The 24,983-nt window shown below is 44.3% G+C and overlaps 3 protein-coding genes across 4 annotated transcripts; 1 reads left to right on the forward strand and 2 right to left on the reverse strand.

Moving 5' to 3' along the window:
- Positions 1–4,061: 4,061 nt before the first annotated feature.
- mc1r (melanocortin 1 receptor) lies at positions 4,062–5,985 on the reverse strand. Its single transcript, XM_030376063.1, has one exon. It carries the CDS (start codon positions 5,403–5,405, stop codon positions 4,434–4,436), a length of 972 nt encoding a protein of 323 aa, XP_030231923.1. The 5' UTR covers positions 5,406–5,985; the 3' UTR covers positions 4,062–4,433.
- A 1,116-nt stretch (positions 5,986–7,101) lies between these two features.
- LOC115558946 (proline-rich proteoglycan 2-like) lies at positions 7,102–7,899 on the forward strand. The gene has a single exon (XM_030377495.1). It carries the CDS (start codon positions 7,102–7,104, stop codon positions 7,897–7,899), a length of 798 nt encoding a protein of 265 aa, XP_030233355.1.
- Positions 7,900–9,162: 1,263 nt separating this feature from the next.
- tcf25 (TCF25 ribosome quality control complex subunit) lies at positions 9,163–24,883 on the reverse strand. Of its 2 annotated transcripts, none has more exons than XM_030376216.1 (18): positions 23,946–24,883; positions 23,544–23,669; positions 23,385–23,456; positions 23,067–23,188; positions 22,889–22,954; positions 21,809–21,891; positions 20,102–20,232; positions 19,855–19,954; positions 17,949–18,042; positions 17,564–17,656; positions 15,981–16,086; positions 15,435–15,594; positions 15,239–15,326; positions 14,897–15,055; positions 13,214–13,304; positions 12,248–12,327; positions 11,845–11,920; positions 9,163–9,506 (listed from the first exon to the last, which is right to left on the reverse strand). In XM_030376216.1, exons 1-18 carry the CDS (start codon positions 24,147–24,149, stop codon positions 9,339–9,341), a joined length of 2,019 nt encoding a protein of 672 aa, XP_030232076.1. In that variant the 5' UTR covers positions 24,150–24,883; the 3' UTR covers positions 9,163–9,338. The 2 variants fall into 2 exon arrangements, with proteins under 2 accessions (XP_030232076.1, XP_030232075.1); XM_030376215.1 differs by having other exon boundaries at positions 23,067–23,191.
- Positions 24,884–24,983: the final 100 nt, after the last annotated feature.

The raw sequence follows: 24,983 nt of genomic DNA on the forward strand, positions 1-24,983 counted from the left end.
ATCTGGTGGACATGAGGCGCAAGGAGAAATGGAGATGTGGACATGAGGCCGTACTTGATCACTTTAGCAAACAAATATGCATTGGTACTTATGTGCCACAATTCGGAATGAATAGTACTGCATAAAAGGCGTAAACCATATGCCTTTGGAGGAGGTGCGTGTGAGCATTTGGATGTGAGTGCAGATTTTCAAGTAGGCTATAGTTAGTGTGTTAGAAAAAGGACTATTTTGTGGAACAGGTTGAAACATTGGCACACAACGCAATGTTTCCTGTGGCTATACAAAAGGATTTCTTATCGACACCCTGTCAATCCCTCTAGGTCTAGGAAACAGAAATGATTCTGTTTGTTCCTATGTCATTCTGCCAAACTCTCAACGTGCTTCTTGTTTGCTGAAGTCTACAGTGCAGTGCCTCTATGGGCCTATTCTGCATAGCCTAGTACAAGAGGATGCACCTAAGACAACTTGATTGAAAGATGCCGTCGCATCTTATTAGATTTAATAAAAAGAATAACGATCTATTAAACAAATTAACATGAGGATGACAACGTCCTATGTCCAAATACTGGGGAAAGATATCGAGTAAGTAACGTAGGACCACTTCGAAGTCAATACGGTCTAACAATATATCCTAAGGCAGGAAGATAAGGGGAAATGAACACTGAGGTTAAGTTCACATGTTTATATTTGTAGAAACAAGAATTGAAAAAGGGGTGTCATGTAAGCTTTGATACAGAGCAAATACTTTTACACATGTGAGTCTGTGAAAGGGATGGTGTGTTGAGCTCCATAAAGGCCTTCTGTTCCGTTGTGTTCTCGCTCTGCTCTCGGTCGGTCCCGCAGCAGCATGTGACTGATCTCCTAGCCCGAGGGGAGCGCATGATAATAACTTGTATTTTGAAAGCATTTCCTACGCTGTCATATCCGAACCGGGCCCTGGTATAAGGGTGTCTTTGAGCGCAAAGGCGATTGCTTGCTCCTTTATCGTCCTTATTTTGAGACTGCGGATATTCATCAAGAATAGCTCTACCAAGTCATCTTTCCGGGGTTATGTTTACAACTTCACGGGGGTCCAGTGTTTATCCTGGCGTCCGGGAATATTATACCTGTCCCGGGATAGAGTGATGTCCAGGTTTCTTCACAGCAATTCACTTGCCGTAGCGAGACCTGCCATATAAAAATAACACACACGAGTTTCTAATACCTCAGATACAGAAGTTTGGCCTTTCGGATGTAGATTCAGTTAGATCACTTGCCTTTGAGTTTACAGTCTTGGCATCACAACCTCTTTATCCAGGGGTTGGTGCTGTTTCACATACGTAGAACACCTCACATGAGGTCGTAAATCACCAGGCCTACAATGTTGTCCATAGATGCTGCCTTGAAAGCATGCATACTTAAGTTAAGGTATTGGCTGTGTCTAAATAGTAAAGGCCTTATTGTGGGAGTGGAATGCGTTTAACATAGCTGACCTGCACATCATAACACGCTCATCCAGAACGCATCCCTGACATGGCCTTCAGGGAGAAAATCATTGTTTTAAAATAGTCTAGACCATTAGTAATAAATCTTGTTTCAAAATAAGGCTTAGCAACTGCTGCAAAGTATTTAGGCCCATCAGGCTTTTTGCAATATTTAACCTATTCCAAATATTGATGTTGGTGTTATAGTCCTAAACCAAAATATGTTTCCTAGGTAACAACATAATAACAACCCATTTGCCTGGTCCGGACCTAAGCTACGACTTGGCAATGGGAGGTATTCTAGTCCGCTCAGCTATGAGCCAGAGAGCTAACGTCAGGCATTATACATATTTATAATTCGAAATCCGTCCCAGCCTTTATACCTTAGATACCAGAGGGACTATAGCATTTAGCCGCGTTTTCGGATTACAGTTGCATTTTTCACAATATACGAGCTCTCGTTTTGAAGGCTGAACAGACAATTTGACTGGAACTACTTAGCAGGTGTCCGTATATCAGGGGTTAATGCACACCCTGCAGCCAATCAGAATCGAGTATTCCCCCAGACCATGGAATAATTGGGGGTATCTGATGTTAGTGCTTTGACCGCACTAGTCTGTGCCGCTTTAAATAAGTCACAGCGTGCTATGGTTTGAGTTGCTTTACGAAAGTCAGAGTGAATAGCATGCTATGATCTGTTCTGCTTTACATAAGTCACAGTGCATGTCTGTTGCTTATCAAGTAACCTGATGGAAATAGTGGTGTGGAGGAATTCTCAATTTCTCCAAATCTGTAAAATTGAAAATCAGGATAAATGATGTACAGTGTACATTACACAAATAAGTAGGCCTAGGCCTATACACATAAGTACACCCATGAAATACCGAAATATATCGGCATATATTCCAAAGTAATCGAAAAAATAAAATAAATTATAGAATATAATTATTTTTTGCTGAATGTAATGTACTGTTTCATTTACCTAGAATGGTAACCATTCTATGTAATGAAGTTATTAAGCCTTTTCAAAATGTATATCACACATTTCTATCAATCTTTATTATATTGACATGAATTATTGCCAATCTGTAATGCAATGAATGCTCAATTAAATAATAATTGACTAAATTATAGGGGGAAATGTTGCGTGATAACGTTATAAAATACATAATTGTGTTTGATTACATAAGGGACTTTATTACATTTCCTCACTGGTCCAAAATTACATTTTGGGCCATGACAGGGGATCTATTTGAAGCAGAAAGAGGCCGATAGGTTTTAGAAAACAGACCTTTTTATAAACACACACACATACACACACGTGGAAAAAATAGTGTGTGTGTGTGTGTGTGTGTGTGTGTGTGTGTGTGTGTGTGTGTGTGTGTGTGTGTGTGTGTGTGTGTGTGTGTGTGTGTGTGTGTGTGTGTGTGTGTGTGTGTAGTTGTGTGTGTGTGTGTAGTTGTGTGTGTGTAGTTGTGAATGATTTGTTCTTAGTGCAGAGATAAGGATCCAAGATGCCTCGAAGCATTGTCTAGGTCTAAAAACAGTTCAACTAGTGCCCCTGTTTCATAGAATCAAAGATGCTTCTGTTTTGCAACTCAAATTTGCTACAGCTAGTTTAAGTCTCATGACCGGATTCATCATTCCATTTTTTCTTTCAAGCAGACCTAAGGCATTTAATTAAGCCATAATTAAGTGCAACTGCCAAACGGTTTTGATTGCAGGGCTTTTGCTTGAGTGAGGGAAGGAGGAATGCAATTCCTCCTTCAAACAACATATACAGTAGCAATAAATTCATATCCCATCACATTTTCCTCTTCTACACTTTGCTTTTCCCTTTCTTATTTCCCTTTCCATATGCTATGCCTGACATATTATCAATTGAAAATAAAATGATTACAACTTCAGCTTATCTTGATGAGCTTTATTATCTATACCACCCCATAAAAGATATGGGGGGGTAGTGAGTTGTTATAAAGGTTTTGTTATAGGTATTAATCCTTTAGGTTTCAACAGATAAAACGTGAGAAACTAACATTTATTGTTTAGATGCTATAAACAGGCTAATCCATCCTTGTATATGATCATCCAATCATTGAGCATGACACAAAATAAGACTGTTCCATTGATATTATAGCAAACAGCAAACACAACAGTGATTCATACAGTATTAGGCTCGTCATATTGTCTCATCAATAAATATCAGACCATTCCTGCGTACTTCAAATATACAGTTACTGTACAGAAGATATGCCTACTTTACAGGGAGTCACAACAAAAACAATATGCTCCTGTTAGTCATGTCAACGTTGTTTGGTTTAAAAAGCAGCTTATGGAAAACTGGCTGGGGACGGTGAAACGAGAACAATAACAGTCTTGTTCATCGTTCTATATTGTACACATTTATTATTTGATCCTTAAATCGCATTTTGGAATTAAATTACAGTTGCCACCTAATAACGATCATTGCTGTGCAGTTCTACAAGTGTTTTACACTCTGATATATATATATATATATGTATGTATATATATATATATATATATATATATATATATATATATATATATATATATATATAGATAGATTGACTGATAGAATGAAAGATAGACAAAGATGTATCTATCTATATATCTGTCTGTAGATCTACATTTCTATACAGACAGATCTTTCTTTTAGTGGTTAGATAGATGCATATATATAGGGATGGATGGATGGATAGATAGATTGATTAACAGACAGACAGACAGACAGACAGACAGACAGACAGACAGACAGACAGACAGACAGACAGACAGACAGACAGACAGACAGACGGAGAGGTTGGTGTTTAATTTACACTGCCATTTGCATTAATTTGCAAATGGCAGTGACAGCTTTGCCTCAACTGGTGATCATTGAACAGTGTTCATACGAGTGTTTACAAAAGAAGGGATTCGAAATAGTATGGTGCTTTATGCAAATAAATGTTGTTACACGCCAAAATACCAAGAACAGAGAACCAGCTCTTTTAACGTTTTCCTAAGCTCTTGGCTCCGATAGGCGTATATAAGGGGGTCGATGAGAGAATTGCATATTATAAGAATGAGGAAAAGATTAAAATTTCTAAAGAAGCAATTGCAGAAGGGGCGCGTGGGGCAGGTTAGGATGAGGATGAGGTGGAGGAAGAAAGGGCCCCAGCACAGGAGAAACACCCCGAGCAGGATGGTGAGCGTGATCGCTCCCTTCATGCTCGTGGCCTGCCGGCGACTCTTGTGGAAGGTCACGATGCGGCGCGAGTGGAAGTAGGCCAGGATGAACATGTGCAGGTAGAGCCCCGCCGTGAACACCAAGGTGATGCAGAAGAACGTGATGAGGCACACGATCACGGCGTTGTCCGTGTGGTACACGATGAAGAGGATGCTCGAGGTGATGCTGGCCAGCCACACCAGCACGATGATGGCCACCGCGCGCTGACTGGTCATGATGCTGTGGTAGCGCAGCGCGTAGAAGATGGTGATGTAACGGTCCGCCGCGATGGCGCACAGGAACGACAGCGAGGACACCACCGAGCTGCAGATCATGACGTCGATGACGTTGTCCAGGTGTCGCAGCATGCCCGGGTGGACGTCCAGCAGCCCGTGGTCGTTAAGTAGCATGAAGATTGTCTCCACCACGTTGCTGACGCTCACGAGCATGTCGGACACGGCGAGGCAGCAGATGAAGTAGTACATGGGCGAGTGCAGGTTGCGGTTCTTGAAGATGGCCAGCACCACCAGGATGTTCTCGACTAGGCTGATGAGCCCGAGGGTGAGGAACAGTTCCTGGGGGATGCGGATCTGCACGCAGCCCAGGGAGTTGGACTCCGCGTCCGTGGCGTTGGTGAAGTTGCCGTTCTCCATGTACGTGGACTGGCTCAGCTCAATGTGGTGCAGAGTCAGGAGATTGTGCGAATGGTTGCCCATGATTGTCTCCGAAATCTTGTTGGTGACTGCCTGCTTTCTTTGACTGGATACAACTTATTTTCTTTCCAGTCCGAGATAGTGCGCCTCTGAACTGGTCAAATGTACACGATCAGTTGTGCCACACGGGCTAATTTGTTAATTAGAGGATGGCTCCGTATAGAACACTCAACTGAGAACATAGAATATAAGCAACACACTGTACCTTAAGGCTCCGCAAAGAGATAGGCTGTGTAGAATAAATACATGATGTCTCATATGGTGAAGGAATCAGTCCTGATATGAGTTGGTTGAGGAGCAGTTTGGGCTCCTGGGGTGTCAACAAGCTTCTCGCAGATCAATTAACACTAAAAACATGAACATAGTCAGTCCAAAATGTGGCCAAATAAGTCCCCTCAGGGTGCATCCACTAGGAAAAAAGGTAAATCCCATCCAACCCCATAACTCCTTTAGAGGGTATTCTTCATTGAGGTGGGGATGTGTGAATAGTCTCGTATCAAAGGAAGCGTCCGTTTCCATGTACTTGTTCTAAAGCGGACAAAGTAGCAGTTTCTGCTTTAGTACTTTATATGGCCCCTCCTCTCAAGCGCACAGCCAACTTATTGCTTTGCAGACCGATTACTGCAAACATTGTAATTAATTTACGAAGCCCAGAGTCTCCGTATCAAACTTAGACCATGAAACCGTAGCCCGATAGGCTTAATGTGTGTGTGGTGATTAATCTGGAATAGTCTGCGCTCTCAAGGCATTGTGACCGATTGTTTTACGCAAGGTTTGGCGCAACGCATTCTGAAACCAGACTGTTCAAAAAGGACATAGTTCGCTAGATCATTTTCCCATTAATTAACAGAGCAATATAATGTTGCATCATTATTGACACAATGTCATTTCTTAAGCCCTTTAGAATCCAAAATGAGGGGGACATGTTCGTGACAAGGGCTGCATAGCAATTCGATTAATGAAGTGAAATAATAGGTTGAATATAAAATGTATACAATATTTTCCCCACCCCCAAATTATGATAAACGTCTATGAAATGCGCCATTTGCTTTCAGGCCTATTTATAATTTTTTTGCAAGATTGTCTGAGACTAAGAAATGAATAGGCGTGTGCGTTTGTTCTTTTTTCATTTATTTGTTGTGTGTGTGTGTGTGTGTGTGTGTGTGTGTGTGTGTGTGTGTGTGTGTGTGTGTGTGTGTGTGTGTGTGTGTGTGTGTGTGTGTGTGTGTGTGTGTGTGTGTGTGGGTGTGGGTGTGGGTGTGTGTGCGTGTGTGGCTTTGCTTATCTCATCAGCATTTTGAACCCTGTGACTTTGTTATTCATATTACCAAATTAAAAGAGTAAACCAAACATGTGATAGCCTTAATATAAAGGAATTGAATCAGATATTATCTGAATAAAGTTATTATACATTTGGCGGTTTTGAAGGCGAAATACCAAAACAGAGATGTAAACTCAGTAAGAACATCATAAGACCACTGAAAAGGTACCGCAGTCTCCCCGCCTGACAGGTAAGCTACACATCATCCAATAAGCCTTTCACTATAAAACTGCAGTCGAATAACTTAACATTTACATTTGCATTTACTTTTAACTGACGCTTTTATCCAAAGCGACTTACAATAAGTACATTTGTCAGAAGAATCAGGATTCGTGTTTCAATTCCGAAGTGAGTTTAGGTCAAGTTTTTTCAGGTGGCATGAACGTGGTCCAGGCCGGGCCCAATCTCCCAGAGGCGGTCCCCCAGAGGCGGTCCCCCAGAGGCGGTCCCCCAGAGGCGGTCCCCCAGAGGCCGGTCCCTCAGAGGCGGTCCCCAAGAGGCGGTCCCCCAGAGGCGGTCCCCAAGAGGCGGTCCCCCAGAGGCGGGCCCCCAGAGGCGGTCCCCCAGAGGCGGTCCCCCAGAGGCCGGTCCCTCAGAGGCGGTCCCCCAGAGGCGGGCCCCCAGAGGCGGGCCCCCAGAGGCGGTCCCCCAGAGGCGGTCCCCCAGAGGCGGGCCCCCAGAGGCGGGCCCCCAGAGGCGGTCCCCCAGAGGCGGGCCCCCAGAGGCCGGTCCCCCAGAGAAGGGCCCCCAGAGGCCAGTCCCTCAGAGGCGGTCCCCCAGAGGCGGTCCTTCAGAGGCGGGCCCCCAGAGGCCGGTCCCTCAGAGGCGGGCCCCCAGAGGCGGTCCCCCAGAGGCCGGTCCCTCAGAGGCGGGCCCCCAGAGGCGGTCCCCCAGAGGCTGGTCCCTCAGAGGCGGGCCTTCAGAGGCGGTCCCCCAGAGGGTGGTCCCCAAGAGGCGGGCCCCCAGAGGCGGTCCCCCAGAGGGCGGTCCCCAAGAGGCGGGCCCCCAGAGGCCGGTCCTTCAGAGGCCGGTCCCCGAAAGGCGGTCCTTCAGAGGCGGTCCCCCAGAGGGCGGTCCCCCAGAGGCTGGTCCCTCAGAGGCCGGCCCCCCAGAGGGCGGTCCCCAAGAGGGCGGTCCTTCAGAGGCCGGTCCCCCAGAGGCGGGGCCCCCAGTTAACATGTACCTCAGAGTGCTGCTGCTGCCTCTGGGTTACTTTGAGGCGTTGTTCCTCCGGTTGTCTCTATTCTAGGGCAGTGATATGTCTTATGTTATCTGGGCTGAACGACATGCATTTGAGCTTTCAACAGCAGATGTGATATTGGCATTGAGAACACATCACACCTGTACTCCCTGAACTCCATTGGCTTCATATCAAACGAATCAACTTCAAAATCTTACTCATCACCTACAAGGCCCTCAACAGCCTAGCCCCCCACTACCTTGCTGACCTCCTCCATCACCACGCCCCCTCCCGATTCCTGGAGGTCCATCTCTGCAAACCTGCTACAAGTTCCACGGACTGAGCGCCGGACTTGGGGTGATCGGGCCTTCTCAGCTGCTGCCCCCACCCTTTGGAATTCACTCCCCTCCCACATCAAAGTCTCTCCAACCCTCTCTTCTTTCAAATCTGCCCTCAAAACATACCTTTTTCGTTTTTACACTAGCCTTCCCCACCTAACTCCCACCTTATTCTTCATGTTTAACCTGTTTTTCTTTATCCTAGTCTGTCTTATTAAATGTCTGTTACATAGTTTTGATAGGGCAATATGTAAAGCGTCTTAGAGTACCATATTAAGCGCTATATCAATTTAATTTATTATTATTATTATTGTTAGATTGACATAGTGCTGAATGTTGACGTATTGTTGACACTGTGCGACCTCATACCGATCCACCCCCATCAACCTAAAATCACAGATGTTGAAGACCTGTTCTTAAAAGTATTTTTCATCTTAACCCTCATGTCCACCACTTTCCACACCAAGTGATTGTGTGTTTTTGTCTTTGTGTGCGTGTCCCCGTGACGTGTCTGCAGCTGGTCAGCATCTCAGTTGTCACTGCGCTTGAAAGGCACTTGGAATTCACCTTGACTGAAAATGAGTTGCCAGGGAGAGTGGCTTTCGAGGAGTCTGTAGGACGCCTTTACAAGGAAACCCAGCTGTGTGCTTTCTTTGTGATGCGTAAAATGCGTAAAGCATAGGTGTACATAAGGAGCTGGTAAACCCATGGCAGCATCACTCTGGATTGTGACGTGAATGAAGGCGCGTAGACCAGAACTATAGCCGAAAGCTTCATAAAGCACTCATGACCTGGAAAATTGCTTCAGCTAGTAAAACAGTCCAAAAAAAACAAAACAGTGGTCTAAAATACATAATCACACAATAATCACATCACAACCGAGACCCCATATTCATCAGAAAAACAAAAACCACCACGGAGAACGTTGAGAGCGCAGTTTTATTTATTTTGCTTTTTGATACGTGTGATGATTAGAGGGAAAACAAAACAACACCCCATCGCGGTGCTCATAATTAGGTCTGTTCTATATAAAAGCTTGATCGGTTCCCCTTCATCCAGGTGTAGTGCCCTCCTCCTTCCTCGCCCCTTATTGCAGGTCAGTTCCACTCCTCCTCGTCCCGGTCGGGGTGGTCGTCCCGGGGCGGCTCCTGGAACTGGATGTTGGCCAGCACGTCCCTCATGGCCACCATGAGGCGGTTCACCTCTGGGTACAGCTCCCGGCCCGCCTGGGCCACCTCCTGCTCCTCCTCGGGCCTGGGCCCACCCTACTCACGCACACACGCACGCACGCACGCACACACGCACAATCACACAACATTACATGCATGAACATGCACGCATAATCACATGCATGACCATGAACATGCACACACACACACACACGATCACATGCTCCAGATGAACATGCACACACACACACACACACACACACACAATCACATGCATGAACATGTACATGCATGCACGCACACACGCACACACGTCGCGCGCACACACACACACACACACACACACACACACACACACACACCAACGCTTGAATGCATTCGAATACAACCGCCATCGTTATTCTGTCATTTTATGACTCTTTTGTGAGAAATGCAATACAGATATACAAAAACAAAAATATGACCAATTTGTCCATCTAACCGAATTCTCCTGAGCCATATTGGCGTGGGGGAGAAACGTTTAAGGCTGAAACACTGCTGCTTAGTGTTTGGGTTGAATCAAACTCTCACAACATGGATCATATCAGCCGCCTAATTTCACTTGCTTGGACTCAAAATCCCAGAGAATTGGATCATTGTATCTGATGAAAAAACATCAAGACATCTCTTCCGTTACATAAAGTTATTTGCTACATCTTCCTCCCTATAATTGGATAACGAAATGAAGAGGCCGGTCAGAACGCTGGTGCATTATGGACCGCCCGTGGGTCTCCTACATACTGGGCATCCAGAAGAACACTGGCTCTGGGATTGTGGGGCACCAATGAGTGGCCTTGCTGGCTCAGTGAATCAGTGCACAGCTGGAATTGTTATTGCATCAGATTTGCCAGGTGCCTTTGCAATGAATCACATGAATAAGTAAGGCATGCTCCGAGTTTTAACGTGATTCTGAGATAAAGATAGTCTACACTTTTGTAACCTTTAATAAAACTCTACATTTAGAGCACAAGACAGTCAGTAACACTGGCAAGTACACAACCAGCCTATGCATTTTCATTCTGTTGGGCCCTTTGCTATGCCACTGGCAGATCCAAAGTAAGCCTGTATCCCACATGGTTCTGTGTGTCGGGATGAGTCGAGGTCATAATGCTAACGGCTGCTAGTTAAACATAGATTTAAACAGTCACGCTGATGTGTGATGTTTTCCTTCGCTTGTGTTGTGCTTTTGTTATATTTCTACCACACATTCACAGTTTTGTCATAGCAACAAGTGGAGTACGGTAATCGGTTTCTTTAACTATTAAAGAGGGGAATGGAGCGCTGGACGTCTTTAGAGGTCCTTTGCACTTCACCATATGTGCCTGTGCTCTGTGGAGCCGGTCCCCTCGACAGGATAGGAGGTGACACGCAGTGTTGGAATGACGTGGGGTAATGGTGCGCACACTGCAAAGAAAATTCATTTGTTGCCCAGGAGGTGCCCTTTCTGTTTCTTCAGGAACACGCTGGTCCGATTCGAGAGAGAGCAGTACACGTTTAATCCACAGAGAGCGCCAGATAAGAGCAGTGATCAGAAGGCTACCTGAGAAAAGGTGTGACCCTTGACGATTTAAAATAACCTTATTTTACCCAGGCTGTTGCATTCTCGGTAGTTTGAGCTTTACAGTTGGTTATTGTTCCCTACAGTTGGTTATTGTTTTTCCTGATCAAAATTGAGACTGTAGATTAATTTCTTCATGGGCCATGAATGTTATCATTGTCTGCCTGGGCTATGTATAAGGAGATCACGTTGCTTCAAAGCTCCGCTATTCACCATTTTGACGCCGCCTGGGGGAAACCGAGGGGGATTCGGAGCAAACATCTCTTGGCAAAACAGAAAAGCCTCAACGCCCTAATTAGCATTATCCCTTATTCATTAAGTAAATAATCGGAATGTCGTATCCAACCTCGAATCAGTTCTACAGCCTCTGTGATTAACCACAACAACCACCGGATAAACATCTGCCCTAAATCAAGCGGTCGATCTCAGTCCTGTGTGTATCCACGGCAACCTCGCAAACGTAATCTCCTTTATCTTCTTCACTAGGCGCTTTATTGCATCTCTTTTTCTTCACAAGAGCCCCTTCTAGGGACGGTTGTTGCAAATTAGCATCCGCTATTAGCACTATGATCCTTACATTGGACATCTGTTCTCGGTGTGTCTGTGTACACTGTATCAGTCTACATCAAATTAACCCGAAATAAATACATCAGACGATCAATGATAACATTTGATAAAGGAGAAGAAAAACAAAATCTGGAGAATGTCACAACGCAACATGACTTGACGCAGGGATCACAGCGCTGGCTTTGTGCGAGGAGTACCTTCAAAGCCTTCCCCTGGGATCTCTACACACCATGCGCCCCCCCCCTCCCTCCCTCCCTCCCCGCCACTCACCTGGAGGTTGAAGCTGGGCAGCAGAGAGCGGAAGAAGAGCGACAGCGTGCTCGTGTCTGTAGCGCCCACCTGAGGCCTGGAGCCGCATGGACCACACACGCAGACGCACGCACGCACACACACACACACACACACACACACACACACACACACACACACACACACACACACACACACACACACACACACACACACACACACACACACACACACACACACACACACACACACACACACAGAAAAAGTAAAAAATACTGTAGAGAGGGACTAGACACACTTACAATTGTATTCTTCTTTTTCAGGATTAATAAAGAGAAGTCAAACATTGATGTAACTAATATAAACACACATATACAAACATATATATACTGTATATATGAAATGTATATTTTGTAGGACCTACCTTTCCGGGCGTGTGTACGAGGTGACCGAGTCCAGGGGAGGCAGAGGGTCGAAGCCCATCCCAGGCTGCGTGGTCACGTCCTGAGGGACAAGGGGAGAAGCGTGAGGAGCCCCTCTCCTACTGTACCATGCTCCTTGGGAGACAACCTTGAGGCAAATGTGAATCCATCCCTCAGGATCTAATAGGACCGGGCCAAAGTGACAGATCACACGATGCATACCAATGTTGGACAGCATGGAACATGCTGACATGGAAACATGTTGATATTATGGTTGAGACAAATTCAAAGGCTCCCTTTTTAAAACATTGACCACTAATGTGGCTTTATGTAGTTTTCAGGTACATATGAACAGTTTATAGGGAGTATATATCAACGAGAAATGCATCAGTGGTGCTGGTCGGAGGACGAGAAGAATAATACTTCCCCCTCCTTCAACACATGATACAATGCATGGAATCGATTAGGAGTTTCATTCCACGTTATCTCACAAATGATGGTTAATGATACCAGTGCCATGATTGCACTACCACATTACTACACAACAATAAAGCCATTGTAAAAATATATGGGCGCTCTTCAAAGGGGTAGTTGTAAAAACATAGAGACACTGTTGAAGAGCACCCGTGGGACAAAGGACATGCCAAGAGCAGAGTGAGCTCATTAAATGACTCCAATGAACCAATGTAATCCGGACAACACTACCTCAGTCATAAGCAGCGTCATAAATTGAGTCATTAAGGCATTAAAACCATGAAAATACTTTTTTTGTAGACCCACAGAAGAATTCAAGGAGAGCGGTTTCACCAACAATCAAAACCCCTTTGGTGGTGTTTTAGTGTGAGCGGTGGAATGAAGGTTTGAACGCGGTGGTGGACCATGAGGACAGCGAGTTCGACTCCCTGCCCAGAGGTTGCAGGGTCCGACCGGTGGGCCCGGTGACCAGCAGCAGAGGCAGGAGCGCTCACCAGAGGCAGGAAGGAGGTGGCTTCCTTGATCTCAGACAGCAGAACATGGCGATGGATCGCCCGTGGAGCACTCTGGTATCGTTGCTTTCTCCTGGCGAAACAAAGCCAATATATACATCACTATTTAGTCACACATATCGAGGCTATGAACATAACGGAAACTATTTAGATTTAGACTCCTCTCGTCATTAAGATTCTAAAATACGTTATTAAATAATAATGAAATGATAATAATGATAATAAAAACGATTGAATGGATTTTCCGTGCAATGCCTTTGATATTCAACTCAAGGAGAAGGGTAGACGAATCAATTGAGACACAAGGGGGATTCAAACTCAGAAACCAGCGGCACGGAATATCTGGAGACACGCGACGCACAGCACTTCTCCTTTCATCTTCAAATGATGCTGTGCTTTATCACACGCAACGAAGGTCTTTCATAAGTACTGAGAAGTGAAAAGCCTGAACTGTTTTGCTTTGAACAATAAAGTGTGATGTAACAATATATGACTATGTGTGAAAATATGCCTATGCCCCCCCCCCTGTCTGTCAATGGATGTATACATGTTTTTCCTCTCTGTTGTCATCTATGTGAAATGTATTAAGTGTTTGTTAAGTGTTGTAAGTGTTTTTGTCTTTGTATGTTCTTTATTTGCCTATGACTATGAATATGAAATGACAAAAAGGAAAATGTGAAAAGGAATCTCCCTAAGTGGACAACTAATACAACTAAATAACTAACTAACCCACCAAGCTCGAAGATAGTGTGACGGCTCACGGCAAGAATAGACTTCCGTTGCCTTGCGGTTGAGTTTGTATACAACTGGCCGGATGCCCAGCGAAGTCACATGAAGCTACAAAGAATCTCATTCAAATAATACCCAGTAAAGACACCCTGCATAGTCTCCCCCCCCCCCCACACACACCTAAGAACCCCCTTCTTGAGGGCTGATTATGGATCCACGTTCATGCAACGCATTGACCGCGCAGACGTGAACCTGTTTTCGTTCTGCATCGGGTTTTCGTAAGGGAACCAATCACAGCCATTGCTGCTGCGTCGCCTCGACAGAAGGTTACAATATTTGGGAGTCGCACATCAGGAACTTGCGGTAGACGCCAGGAGGGCCCGCAAGGACGTAAATGGTCTGTAACCCCTTTGCGTTGCGTGAACGTGGGACCAAAATCAGCCCTTGACGTACTTATTGTATGTTGTACGTCATGGCACTGAATGTGTGCACTTATTGTATGTTGTACGTCCTGGGTTTTCCCCTAAATGCATATCCTAGCTTTATATCACCCTAACCCTTATTGTATTACAAAGAAATCCATGACATGGACATAAAACCTATAGGATGCCTTGAGGGAACCCCATGGTGACTGCACATGAGTCTTGTGTGTGAGATGTTCCATGTAGGTCATGCTGTACATGCTGTACAAACATATTTATGACACCAGCCAGAGAAGAACTCTGTGTGTAAATACGTGTTAGAACATCGAGCACTGCACATAAAGTGCTCACACGGTGCGTGAGGCTTAAGGCTGCTCCACACCGGCCCAACTGTTGGCCATCTGAAACGGACGGGGTGACTCGGACGAGTTCGGGATTCAACTTGAAACTAGCGCCAAAACCAATGTCAAGGAGACTTATTGGGGTGGAGGGGGGGGGGGGGTCAGTGGCTCACTTGTTCAGGCCGTCCTCCACCAGAGGGTCTTTGGCATCGACTCGGAGCAACACCTCCTTGACACATTCCTCCAGCCAGAGCAGCACCCCGCCCTCCCTCCACAGCAGGTGGGTCCTCCCCACGTACAGACTGGTCAGCTCCGCCAGCGCCGGGGACTGCCTGTGGACAGACGGGGGGGGGGGGGGGGGGTAACATGTGACATGGTCGCCTCCCATTTGAAGTAGCGCACCAGACCCCGCCGAGGTCATCGTTGTCCCCTTTGTTGTTGTTGTTGTGGTCCTTTGTTATTGTTGTCAATGCCGTTGTATAATGTTGTGTAAGGATTCTTTCGTTGTGCGTTACCCGATTTGGCTTTTAGGGCCGAAGAAGGCGTGTGCCGCGACGGCCGCGTCGGGCTGCACGGTGCACAGGTCCAACAACGGCGTCAGCACTGGAACCAAAGCACACACACGTTCATACCGTCATACAAACACATCAGGCACAAGAGGGACTGCAAGGGGACCCCGTCCCCCAGAGAGTGTGTGTGTTCGGAACGCACGTCCGGGGAACATGATGAGGGCGTGCTGCAGGAGGCGGTCGGCGCTCTGCCGGTGCTTCTCCCTCTCCTCCTGCTTCGTCTCGTCCTCCTGGCTGAGGTGGAAGTGACACAGCGCCGCCGAGAACGCAAAGTTGGGCAGCTGGGACAGGTTCCTGTGCTCCTGCGACACACACGTGGACGGACACAGACACACACACACACACACACAAGGTTTTTTGTTTTGAAGTTTCTCACCGGATGATACACATGATACACATGAACGCAAACAAACATAGCCAAGGCAAGTCACTTGTTCCTGCTCCTTGACAACAAACCTAGAGGGGGAATCCATCCTTCTAGGGAGGGGTTAGGAGTGCAATGGGTGACATAATTGACACCCATAATAGGATCTTCAGAAGCAAACGTTTGAAAACCAACTTGAATAGTATTGTAACAAAAAATTCTCCATGGCGATTACATGCATACATATATCGGAAAATCACACACCGATGTAGATGTGCAAAACAAAGCAGGGAAGACAACCACAACCACTACAACGAAACTCACCTCCCAGTCCTGATACAATCGGATTATGGAATGATATTCCCTGGAGCGCAGTGCCAAAAAGTCGATGAGCAACAGCATGCAGAACGGGTCGGACTCTGGATCCAGGCTGGGTGGCGGAACACAGGAAAGAAAAGAGGAGCAAACCAAGGTTCAGGTGAACACGTTCCACCAATGAGAAGAATGTGGGTGCAACAACCATCCAATATTATGTGACCCCCATCCTTGACCTCTGAGACTTGTATGCGTATAGTGCCGCAGGGGATTCAAGACTTATAATAATAATAAATTGTGTTGTTGTATGGGGCGGCATGTGGCTAAGGAGGTAAAGCGGGTTGGCTGGTGACCGGAAGGTTGCTAGTTCGATCCCCGGACACTCCTAGCCGAGTGTCGATGTGACCCTGAGCGTGAATGTTAGGCAATATTGTAACGTGCTTTGAGTGGCCCCTGGTTAGAAAAGCGCTATACAAATGCAGTTAAATTACCATTTACATTATTGATTATTACACTTTGTGATGACCAAAACGGTAAAAAACAAGCGAAATACCAAATGCCTCAAATTTAAATTTGTAGAGGTGTCTTGCCTCTGTGATTTACACAGATACTCTCAGTAAGGAGACAGCGGTCTTACTTAGCGAGAGCACCAGAACCCAGCTGTCCCTACATGAGGAAGTCAGTGTATGGTATGATGATGACATGCTCTCTCATCATCATCATCAGATAACGTAGAGCGTGATCGCTGCTTAGATAGATAGCATACACTTAAGACAGTGTATGGTACATACAGCAGATGCTGTACAGCGTGATCGCTGATCAGATAGGTACGCTGCGAGCCTTACATATAGGACGGACGTACATGGCCCCTATTAGGTCCACAAGACCTTAGATTTACGATCTCTGATGACATTACAGCCCTGTGATGGGGCGCTTCTGGTGTGCTGACCTATATCAGTGCCGTCTTTGTCGTATTAAATGACGTTTTTACGATACGACGTCCACTTGATGGACTACATATGTTGCCATGACTGGGGGACTTGTTTGTCCTTACAGGGGAAAACAACGTTGTGGGGCTAGTTAGTTTGATTAAGCGTTGTGTTTTGAGAAAGCATTAAACACTGGTTGGATATTTTTATCTTTGAAAGTAACAATGGTCACTCTGTAAATATATATAAACAGTGTTTTTTTGCAGGCTAGAAAATGGTCAATCACTTTTCATTCTATAGTCATTAGCATTAGAACTGGTCAGTGATTTATGTTAATTAAAAAAACAACCTTAATTTTACTTTAATCAGCTTGTTTACTACTGCATTTACTACAGCAGGTGGCTTTTCTGCGAGTTAAAATACTCGCTACAAAGCAGGGCTTCAACATAAGGCCCCCTTCTTTTTGTATGACTTTAAGTATGACTTTTATTTTGGTAGGTTGCTTATCTTCATCCAAGGGGCCTTGTTGTCCTCTGAATGTGAGGACAACAAACTACCAAAATAAAAGTCACACAATGAAAGGATGACCTCATCCTTTCATTGTGTGACTTTTATTTTGGTAGTTTGTTGACCGTGAGCGTCCCTTTGCCGTGAGCCGCTTACCTCAGGATGAGCTTGCAGTACTCCAGTGCGGTCCGTGGGCATCCCCGGTTCTCCAAGAACATCATGTGCTTATAAAGGGCCAAATAAAACGCCCTGTCAACACACAACACAAAACACAACATGCTATGAGAAAAACATGTACATCTCTCCAGAATAACAACCAACAGAAGTGGATGGGCGGAGTGAGGCGGAGTGAGGCGGAGTGAGGTGGAGTGAGGCAGAGTGAGGCAGAGGGAGGTGGAATGAGGTGGACTGAGGTGGAATTTGGTGGACTGAGGTGGAGTGAGGTGGAGTGAGGTGTGAGGTGGAGTGAGGTGGAGTGAGGTGTGAGGTGGAGTGAGGTGTGAGGTGGAATGAGGCTGAATGAGGAGTGAGGCAGACCTACCTGTTCTCCGGCCTGAGGAAGTCGAGCCTGCAGGTCCCTGAGGTCAGGCTGAACAGCGGGTGGAAGGAACATTCAAAGCTGTACAAGGCCCTCTCTGCAAGGGAACCAACACACAGTGCAACATGTGGGACCGGGACCTGGGTAGGATGGGGTTCCCTCAAAAGGGGGTACTAGTTCCCCTAGCGGTGTTTTGGAGGATTGAAGGGGAGTACTTGGAATATTTTCCAGTCGTTTTTATATATTTTATGTAAAATAACGGCAGCATAATACAATTAGTTGAATCTGAAAACCACTGTCATAAAAATTATAATTAAATGACACCAGAGGGTAAGCTAGAAGGGACGTTCATCTTTCTCATTTAAAACATCCATCTATATCAGGCATTGATTGCTTTTTCTTAAGAGACTCTCACTACTGCTACCATCTGGTAGCCCTTTCAACCTTAATGCCCCTGTGGTGAGGGTAAACAACGCCACATGGCCACGTTGTCCTTAACTGACTCTTGATCAAGAAAAGGTCTATTAGATAAGCAGGGACCAGGAAGTGAAGCGACAAATTATTGTATTTAGTTAAGTGGGAAGCCAAGTCACATGTTTGTGGATCAATGCCTTGAGCTTAATGTGATTAAAATCTGTAAATGAAAGGGGTTTATACACAGTAGGGATGGGTCATTGTGATCTCTGAAGAATAGTTGACTAGTTCCAATGATTATTGAATAGTATTTGCGCAGCTCAATCAATCTTTTGTCTTTTTGTGGACCACTCCCATCTTTGAGTTTGTATTTATGCCTTTTAATCCTTGAAAGGGTGACTTTATACGACAAGCGAGCTAACAACCACAGAATTTCCAAGCTACTGCCCACGCACAATGCCAAAATCTGCCTTCTGATGGACTGGTATCCAGTTGGAAACCTTCTAAAATAAATAAATATATATATATTTTGGACACTATTCAGTGTTTCCCCTACCATTGTTCAGGCCTGGCGGGCCGCCAGGCCAACGAGCGCCCCCGCCAGGCCAACAACAGCCCAAAAAAAAAAAATGAAAAAATAAAGAAAATGAAAAAAAAAAAAAAAAATGAAAAAAAAAAAAATGAAAAAATGAAAAAAATAATAATAATGCGGTGTCGCGCGTGCGCAGATTATGCCCCATCATAACGGACAATCTGACACCATTAATATCATCATTAGCATGGCACTGTCACACTAAATTTGTACCGGCTGACAAATTTGTACCGGGCGCGTCATCAATACGTAATCCATTCCAAACCTGCCCGGCAACAGATGATCAGATGATTAGAACCTTTCGAATGACGTGAAAGGTTCACGAACATTTGCGAACCTTCTATCTAGCGATCCGTTATCTGTATTGTGCTATTTCGTCCTTGACCTGCTTTAAACACTCAATTTACTTGCTAAATTTGATTAAACAATGAAATACAATACAAATATAAAGTAAAAACAAGTGTTATCTAGCGATCCGTTTTCTGTATTATGTTATTTCGTCTTTGGCAACATGAGCGCGAATGTTTTTTGAAACCTGCCCGGCAACGGACAACGCGATCATCTGTTGCAGGCAGGTTTGGAATGGATTACATATGGATGACGCGCCCGGTACAAATTTAGTGTGACAGCACCACCAAAAATTGTATTGTAAATAAAATTAGTTTATTGTTAATAACGTGTTTATTGAATCATTATCAACTTGTGATGGCTAAGCAAATGTTTTACATGGAAATAACCAACAAATACTCTGGCATCCCGTGAAAAATGTATAAAAAAATCACACTATCAGCTCTTACCACCGGGCCTAAAAAAAATTCTAGGGGAAACACTGCTATTGGATGGCATCATTCAATTTGGACAATATTTTAATGAAACACAAATGGCCCAACACAAAAGGCTCACCAATAAGTTCCCTGGCCATTTCTGGATCCTCATGTATTCGACACACATCCGAAAGCTGCAGCAGGGAGTCGATGTGATAGGGGTTTGTGAGAAGCAGGGTCTGGAGAGAGAGAGAGAGAGAGAGAGAGAGAGAGAGAGAGAGAGAGAGAGAGAGAGAGAGAGAGAGAGAGAGAGAGAGAGAGAGAGAATATAAAACATACTTTCTAATCAAGTATATTTGAAGATATTTTAGTTGTGAAACTCTTACCAAAATGTTGTTGTTATTCATGGAGTCAACAGCATCCATGAACTTGAACTGTACTTGCTGGTAGTCCCGGCTGTGCTCAAAGGTAAAGTAATGAAGGCCCTCCTTTGATTGGACAAGGGACATGGAAATTCCTGCAGACCGATCACATTAAATCAAATTAATGTAGTAAAGGGCCAAATGCAGGAAATATGATCCCTTCCCTTTCTCCTTAGATAATTCCACAAGTAAAATAAATAAGATATTTAGGTTTCTAAAGCCCAGTTCAGACCAAAGATTCACCTTGCAACGGCTTGCAACTCGCAACTCCTTGCGACTCCTTGCGACGAGACGGGCTGCGACGTTCTAAAACTGGGCCGTTCACACTGGCTGCAACGCGCTGCAACCGGCTGCGACGCTAGGTGGTTTCCCTAGCAACTGTGAACGCTCTGGCACAGCTGAGAGCCGCAACAGCATCATTTGCGTAGGTTAGGTTGGATTAGTTAGGTTTGCGATTAGTTAGGTTTGCAATTAGTTAGGTTTGCAATTAGTTTTATTTTTATTTTGCTTGAGAGTAGGCTAGAGTTACTGTGTTTTGTCATTCTCCGGATATCGGATATTTCAATCGGATATTTTTATGCTGGAGTGGACAGTACGGTACCGGGACGGAGTAAGGCCGTGACGTACAAGTTGTTCTGTGCTGTGATTGGCTGAAGAGAAATAGTTAAATCGCCGCGTTCTAAAACTGGACCTTGCGATTTGACATGTTCAATCTCTGGCGACTCCTTGCGACTCCTTGCAAGGACCCGTTCACACCGCCCCTGCAACGTTCTAAAACCGTCTCGTTGCAAGCCGTTGCAAGGTGAATCTTTGGTCTGAACTGGGCTTTAGGGATGCAATGCACACAATCATTAGTATACATTGGATAGCATCAAGCTCATCCCGATCTAATACTTTTACTGAATGTTATGCACATGATTTGAAAACATAACTTCATAGCCAATGGTATGAAATCTCTTTCCTTCTAAAAATTAACATATCCCCATGTGATAAATCATCAAGAAAGCAATGTACACTGCTCCTCTAGACCTTTCAGCCAATCGAAAGGGAGGACATTATTCAACATTCAGCTGGAATGTTAGCTTAAATAGATTATATGCAGCAATTCTTGGAAAATTATTTCAAATGAATAGGGTTAGAAAAAGGGTAATCTTTCAAAAAATTCCATATTGCTGTGAGTTACATTATCTTTTAACCACCTTCTGGACAGATAACATTGATCCTAAGCAGAACCAAGTATCAAAAGTGTCTTTGAGTTTGTATCAAAGTGCAGAACTTTGCAGAATTTGATCAATTTGATTGTGCCACATTAGCTATCTCATATAGTAAAATATCATGGGACAAATAATACATATTTCCCTGGCACTAGACTTGACCCCATCCACAGCCTTTCTTTGATTTCTCAGAAGTGTTCTTGAATAATTTTGTCTACATATCCATCGCCAAATAAGCAATGAAAGAAGTCCATATTTTTCGGATGTCACATGCGTTATACCCAGAGGGATTTTTGCCAACATAACATTGGCTTGTGTAATAGGAAATCAATTAGCATCATTTTGATTAAACTTTCCTTGCAGCAATAGAGAAAAAATTATATGCCATCAACCACTCACATGCTAGTTGCCCCCCCATCAAAACGGGCAGTATGACTACAAGGAAAGCAGGAGTTACCTGGGCGACTGAAGCGAGGCCATGGTTCTTTAGGAACAGTCATCCAGGTGGTGCGGTGGTACTGCCTCTGTCTCTGTCGAGGCCTGCAATACACAAACGATCAATAAAGAAAATAGAAAAAAAAATATATATATATATATATATATATATATATATATATATATATATATATATATATACACACACACACGTGTACACACACACAGACACACAGACTTAATTGCAAAAAGATTTATGTATATACATACACACGTACTTACGTATGTACACACACACACACATATATATGCATTTGTGTATGTATGCATATATTTATTAGGGCCCGACCGATATAAATAAAACATAGTTTTTGATACCTTAAATATACTTTAAACACTTTTGACGAATATGTGAATTGAATGCAGAACCTTTGAGTGTTTTACAATACATTTACAGTCAAAAATGAATGTAATGTAAAATGTAAAATAAATAACTAACTCCCAATGTGCTGCGCTCGTCAGCAGTGACTAACACGTGCGTGCTGAGCAGTATGGTCTCACCGTTAGAGTCTACAGTATAACAAATTAACATGGCCTGGGACTAAAGAAAAACAGGCACAAAATGCTCAAACAACGCGTCTTGTGTACATTGGTGAGGTGAGCGCGCAGCTGCCTGAGCGAGCGTGCTTTCATGTTGTACGGTAAAATTCAATCTCCTCTTTTTTACTCCAGCTAAAGTTGTTAGTTAGCAAGGCGAGTAGGAGCGCAATCTGCAGGATACTAAGCGCAATAACATTTCTAATAAATTTTTTTTAAAAATTTAAAAAAATCGGTTGTAATCGGCCTCTTTTTGGCAGATGTTGATTATTTTCAAAAAGGCTATAATCGGCCGATTAAATCGGCAGGCCGATGAATCGGTCGGGCCCTAATATTTATATATATGTATACACACACACACACACACACACACACACACACACACACACACACACACACACACACACACACACACACACACACACACACACACACACACACACACACACACACACACACACACGCCACTTTAAAGAAAACCCTTATTTAAGGAAGAGGCGAATACCGTTGATCTCCGAGAACTGCTCGCGCCCCAAAGTATCTCTTCAGCTCCGTTTCTGGATTCAGATTCCTGATGAATAAACAACCATTTTATAATGCACAGTAGTAATAGTACTAGTCTTTCATTATTTGATGAGGCAGAAGTGGGACCATAAAACATCTCCAGCCATGTCTCTCCTTACCTGTGCTCTACATATATGGGGGACCTTCCATCTGAGCCTCCTGAATGCTCACTCTGCAGGGTCTGGCCGTTGGTGTCCTCTATGGTCTTCAGCAGTGCATCGATGTCATCGTCTGCAACATCCTCCTTTAAACAGAGCAAAGCTAACTGTAGTAGTTGTTGTAGTAAGCCAGGTAATCCGTGGAGTATGATGAGATACATGTTTCTAGGAAAGCTAAATATTGATATAACAGGAAATATTAATTGTTTTACTGCCTCAAAAAAAATAACTGCTTGACATTTTCAGTTTGACGAAACAAAGAGGGAATTTGGACTCTACCTGTGTACCTGACGTTGCACCCTTTTTATTTTTCTTCTTTTTCTTCTTCTTTACTCTAGCTCCACTCAGAGACTGGTGAAGAGAGAACATGTCATTATCATCAACATCACTGTCTAGTCAAACGAGCCGCAGGAGAGATCCCGCCTTGTCGATACTTACATTGGCAGAGTTTTGGTCCTGCGGCTGATCATCAATGTGTTCAGTGTCTTTGTCATCATGCGTCTCGTCGGTGTCTTCTGCTTTCTCAGCATCGTCCTCTAGCGAGGACTTCTCCGCATCACATATCTGTCAGGTCGAATCGAATGTTCAACCACACGTTTATCGGACAGTGGAAGGGGCAGTCGATGTTCAAGTCAAGTCAGAAAGGTCATATGAACTAAAAATACATTGTGAATCCAATTATTCTCATGTGTTTATTTGAAGTTGGTCATTCAATTATAAACACCACCATTGCTTTGAGCTAACAGTAGCCATCAGATAGAGAACTTCAGCGTATTGTTTAGCTGACAGGTTGACATGTCGTGCAAAACGTCCACGTATCTTGACAAATATAAACCTTACCAATTCATAAATGTTACTCAGATTCTTCTGAGTCTTGTTCTTCTTTGCCTTGCGATTGACACTATTTTTTGACGGGGGACCAACATCCTCCAGTGGTTCTTCATCCTCGGCAGCCTGGCCAAGCTCTTCACCCAGATCCCCCAGGTCCAGAGCCTCTTGGCCCCGCTGCTTCCCTTTTAACCTCCGCAAAGCCCGGCTTGACATTATTCTTCTTATCCTTCTTCTTGCCCGGACATGGGGCTAGGGTTAGGCTACTTGTTGCCTGGGTGGGAAGCTAGCAGGTACGTACCCAGCACAGTCAGCAGATTAGTGGCTGCCGCCGACGTCAAGTCACACGCAGTAAGCACCGCTCATCCGGTGAAACGCGGGACAGAATCCCCGGTACCTTACGCCACTAAAACCCAACCTGTCACCTTTCTAAGTAGGTAAATACATTGTGTGTATAATTTGTGTATTGGGAATTTAGCATTTTGGGAATTTACAATAGATTTTCACATGGGCTTACATAAATGTGTAACACATTTGGGTTCCTATTTTCTACGATTTAGTTCTGTAATTCAGAAGCTCAAGCAAAAAATAATAAAAAACGATAGTGTAATTTTAGGCTTTTATTTTGATGGGAACTTGGTGGATCCAGGGCTTTCTGGCCACTGTCTGCACCTTGATGACGTTCGGCTGCGCCTGAATGTTGACATAACATAAGTGATTCTAATTGGTGCAGAGCGCTTCTTCTACAGATCATGTTTTTGTTATTTTTCTATCTCTTGGTTCGTTGAGGAACAGCGTCCTCAAAGGGTATAACACAGGTACTACTGTACAAAAGGCACATGCATACTGCATGTCCTGTAATGTAAACATGAGTGAAAACTCTCATATATACGTCTCACTCTCATATATGTTATTTTCGACAGAAAGACAGAGATAGATAGATGGATATACAACATTTAGTAACATAACATACAGCTCAACATATAATTAAGTTGTTGAAAAATGTACTATCATAAAATATAATAAAAATGTACGATAGAAAGAAAAAAT

The sequence above is a fragment of the Gadus morhua genome, chromosome 14, assembly GCF_902167405.1.
Source record: "Gadus morhua chromosome 14, gadMor3.0, whole genome shotgun sequence".
Taxonomy (NCBI): Eukaryota; Metazoa; Chordata; class Actinopteri; order Gadiformes; family Gadidae; genus Gadus; species Gadus morhua.

Excerpts from the sequence above, each read along its gene's own strand:
- LOC115558946 (XM_030377495.1), top strand. The coding sequence starts at position 7,102 with ATGAACGTGGTCCAGGCCGGGCCCAATCTCCCAGAGGCGGTCCCCCAG.
- tcf25 (XM_030376215.1), bottom strand. The coding sequence starts at position 24,149 with ATGTCAAGCCGGGCTTTGCGGAGGTTAAAAGGGAAGCAGCGGGGCCAA. Across the intron at positions 19,955-20,101 it reads TGAATAACAACAACATTTTG|ACCCTGCTTCTCACAAACCC; the intron begins GTAAGAGTTTCA and ends CTCTCTCTCCAG. Across the intron at positions 16,087-17,563 it reads TACTGCAAGCTCATCCTGAG|CCTGGATCCAGAGTCCGACC; the intron begins GTAAGCGGCTCA and ends TCCGCCACCCAG.
- mc1r (XM_030376063.1), bottom strand. The coding sequence starts at position 5,405 with ATGGGCAACCATTCGCACAATCTCCTGACTCTGCACCACATTGAGCTG.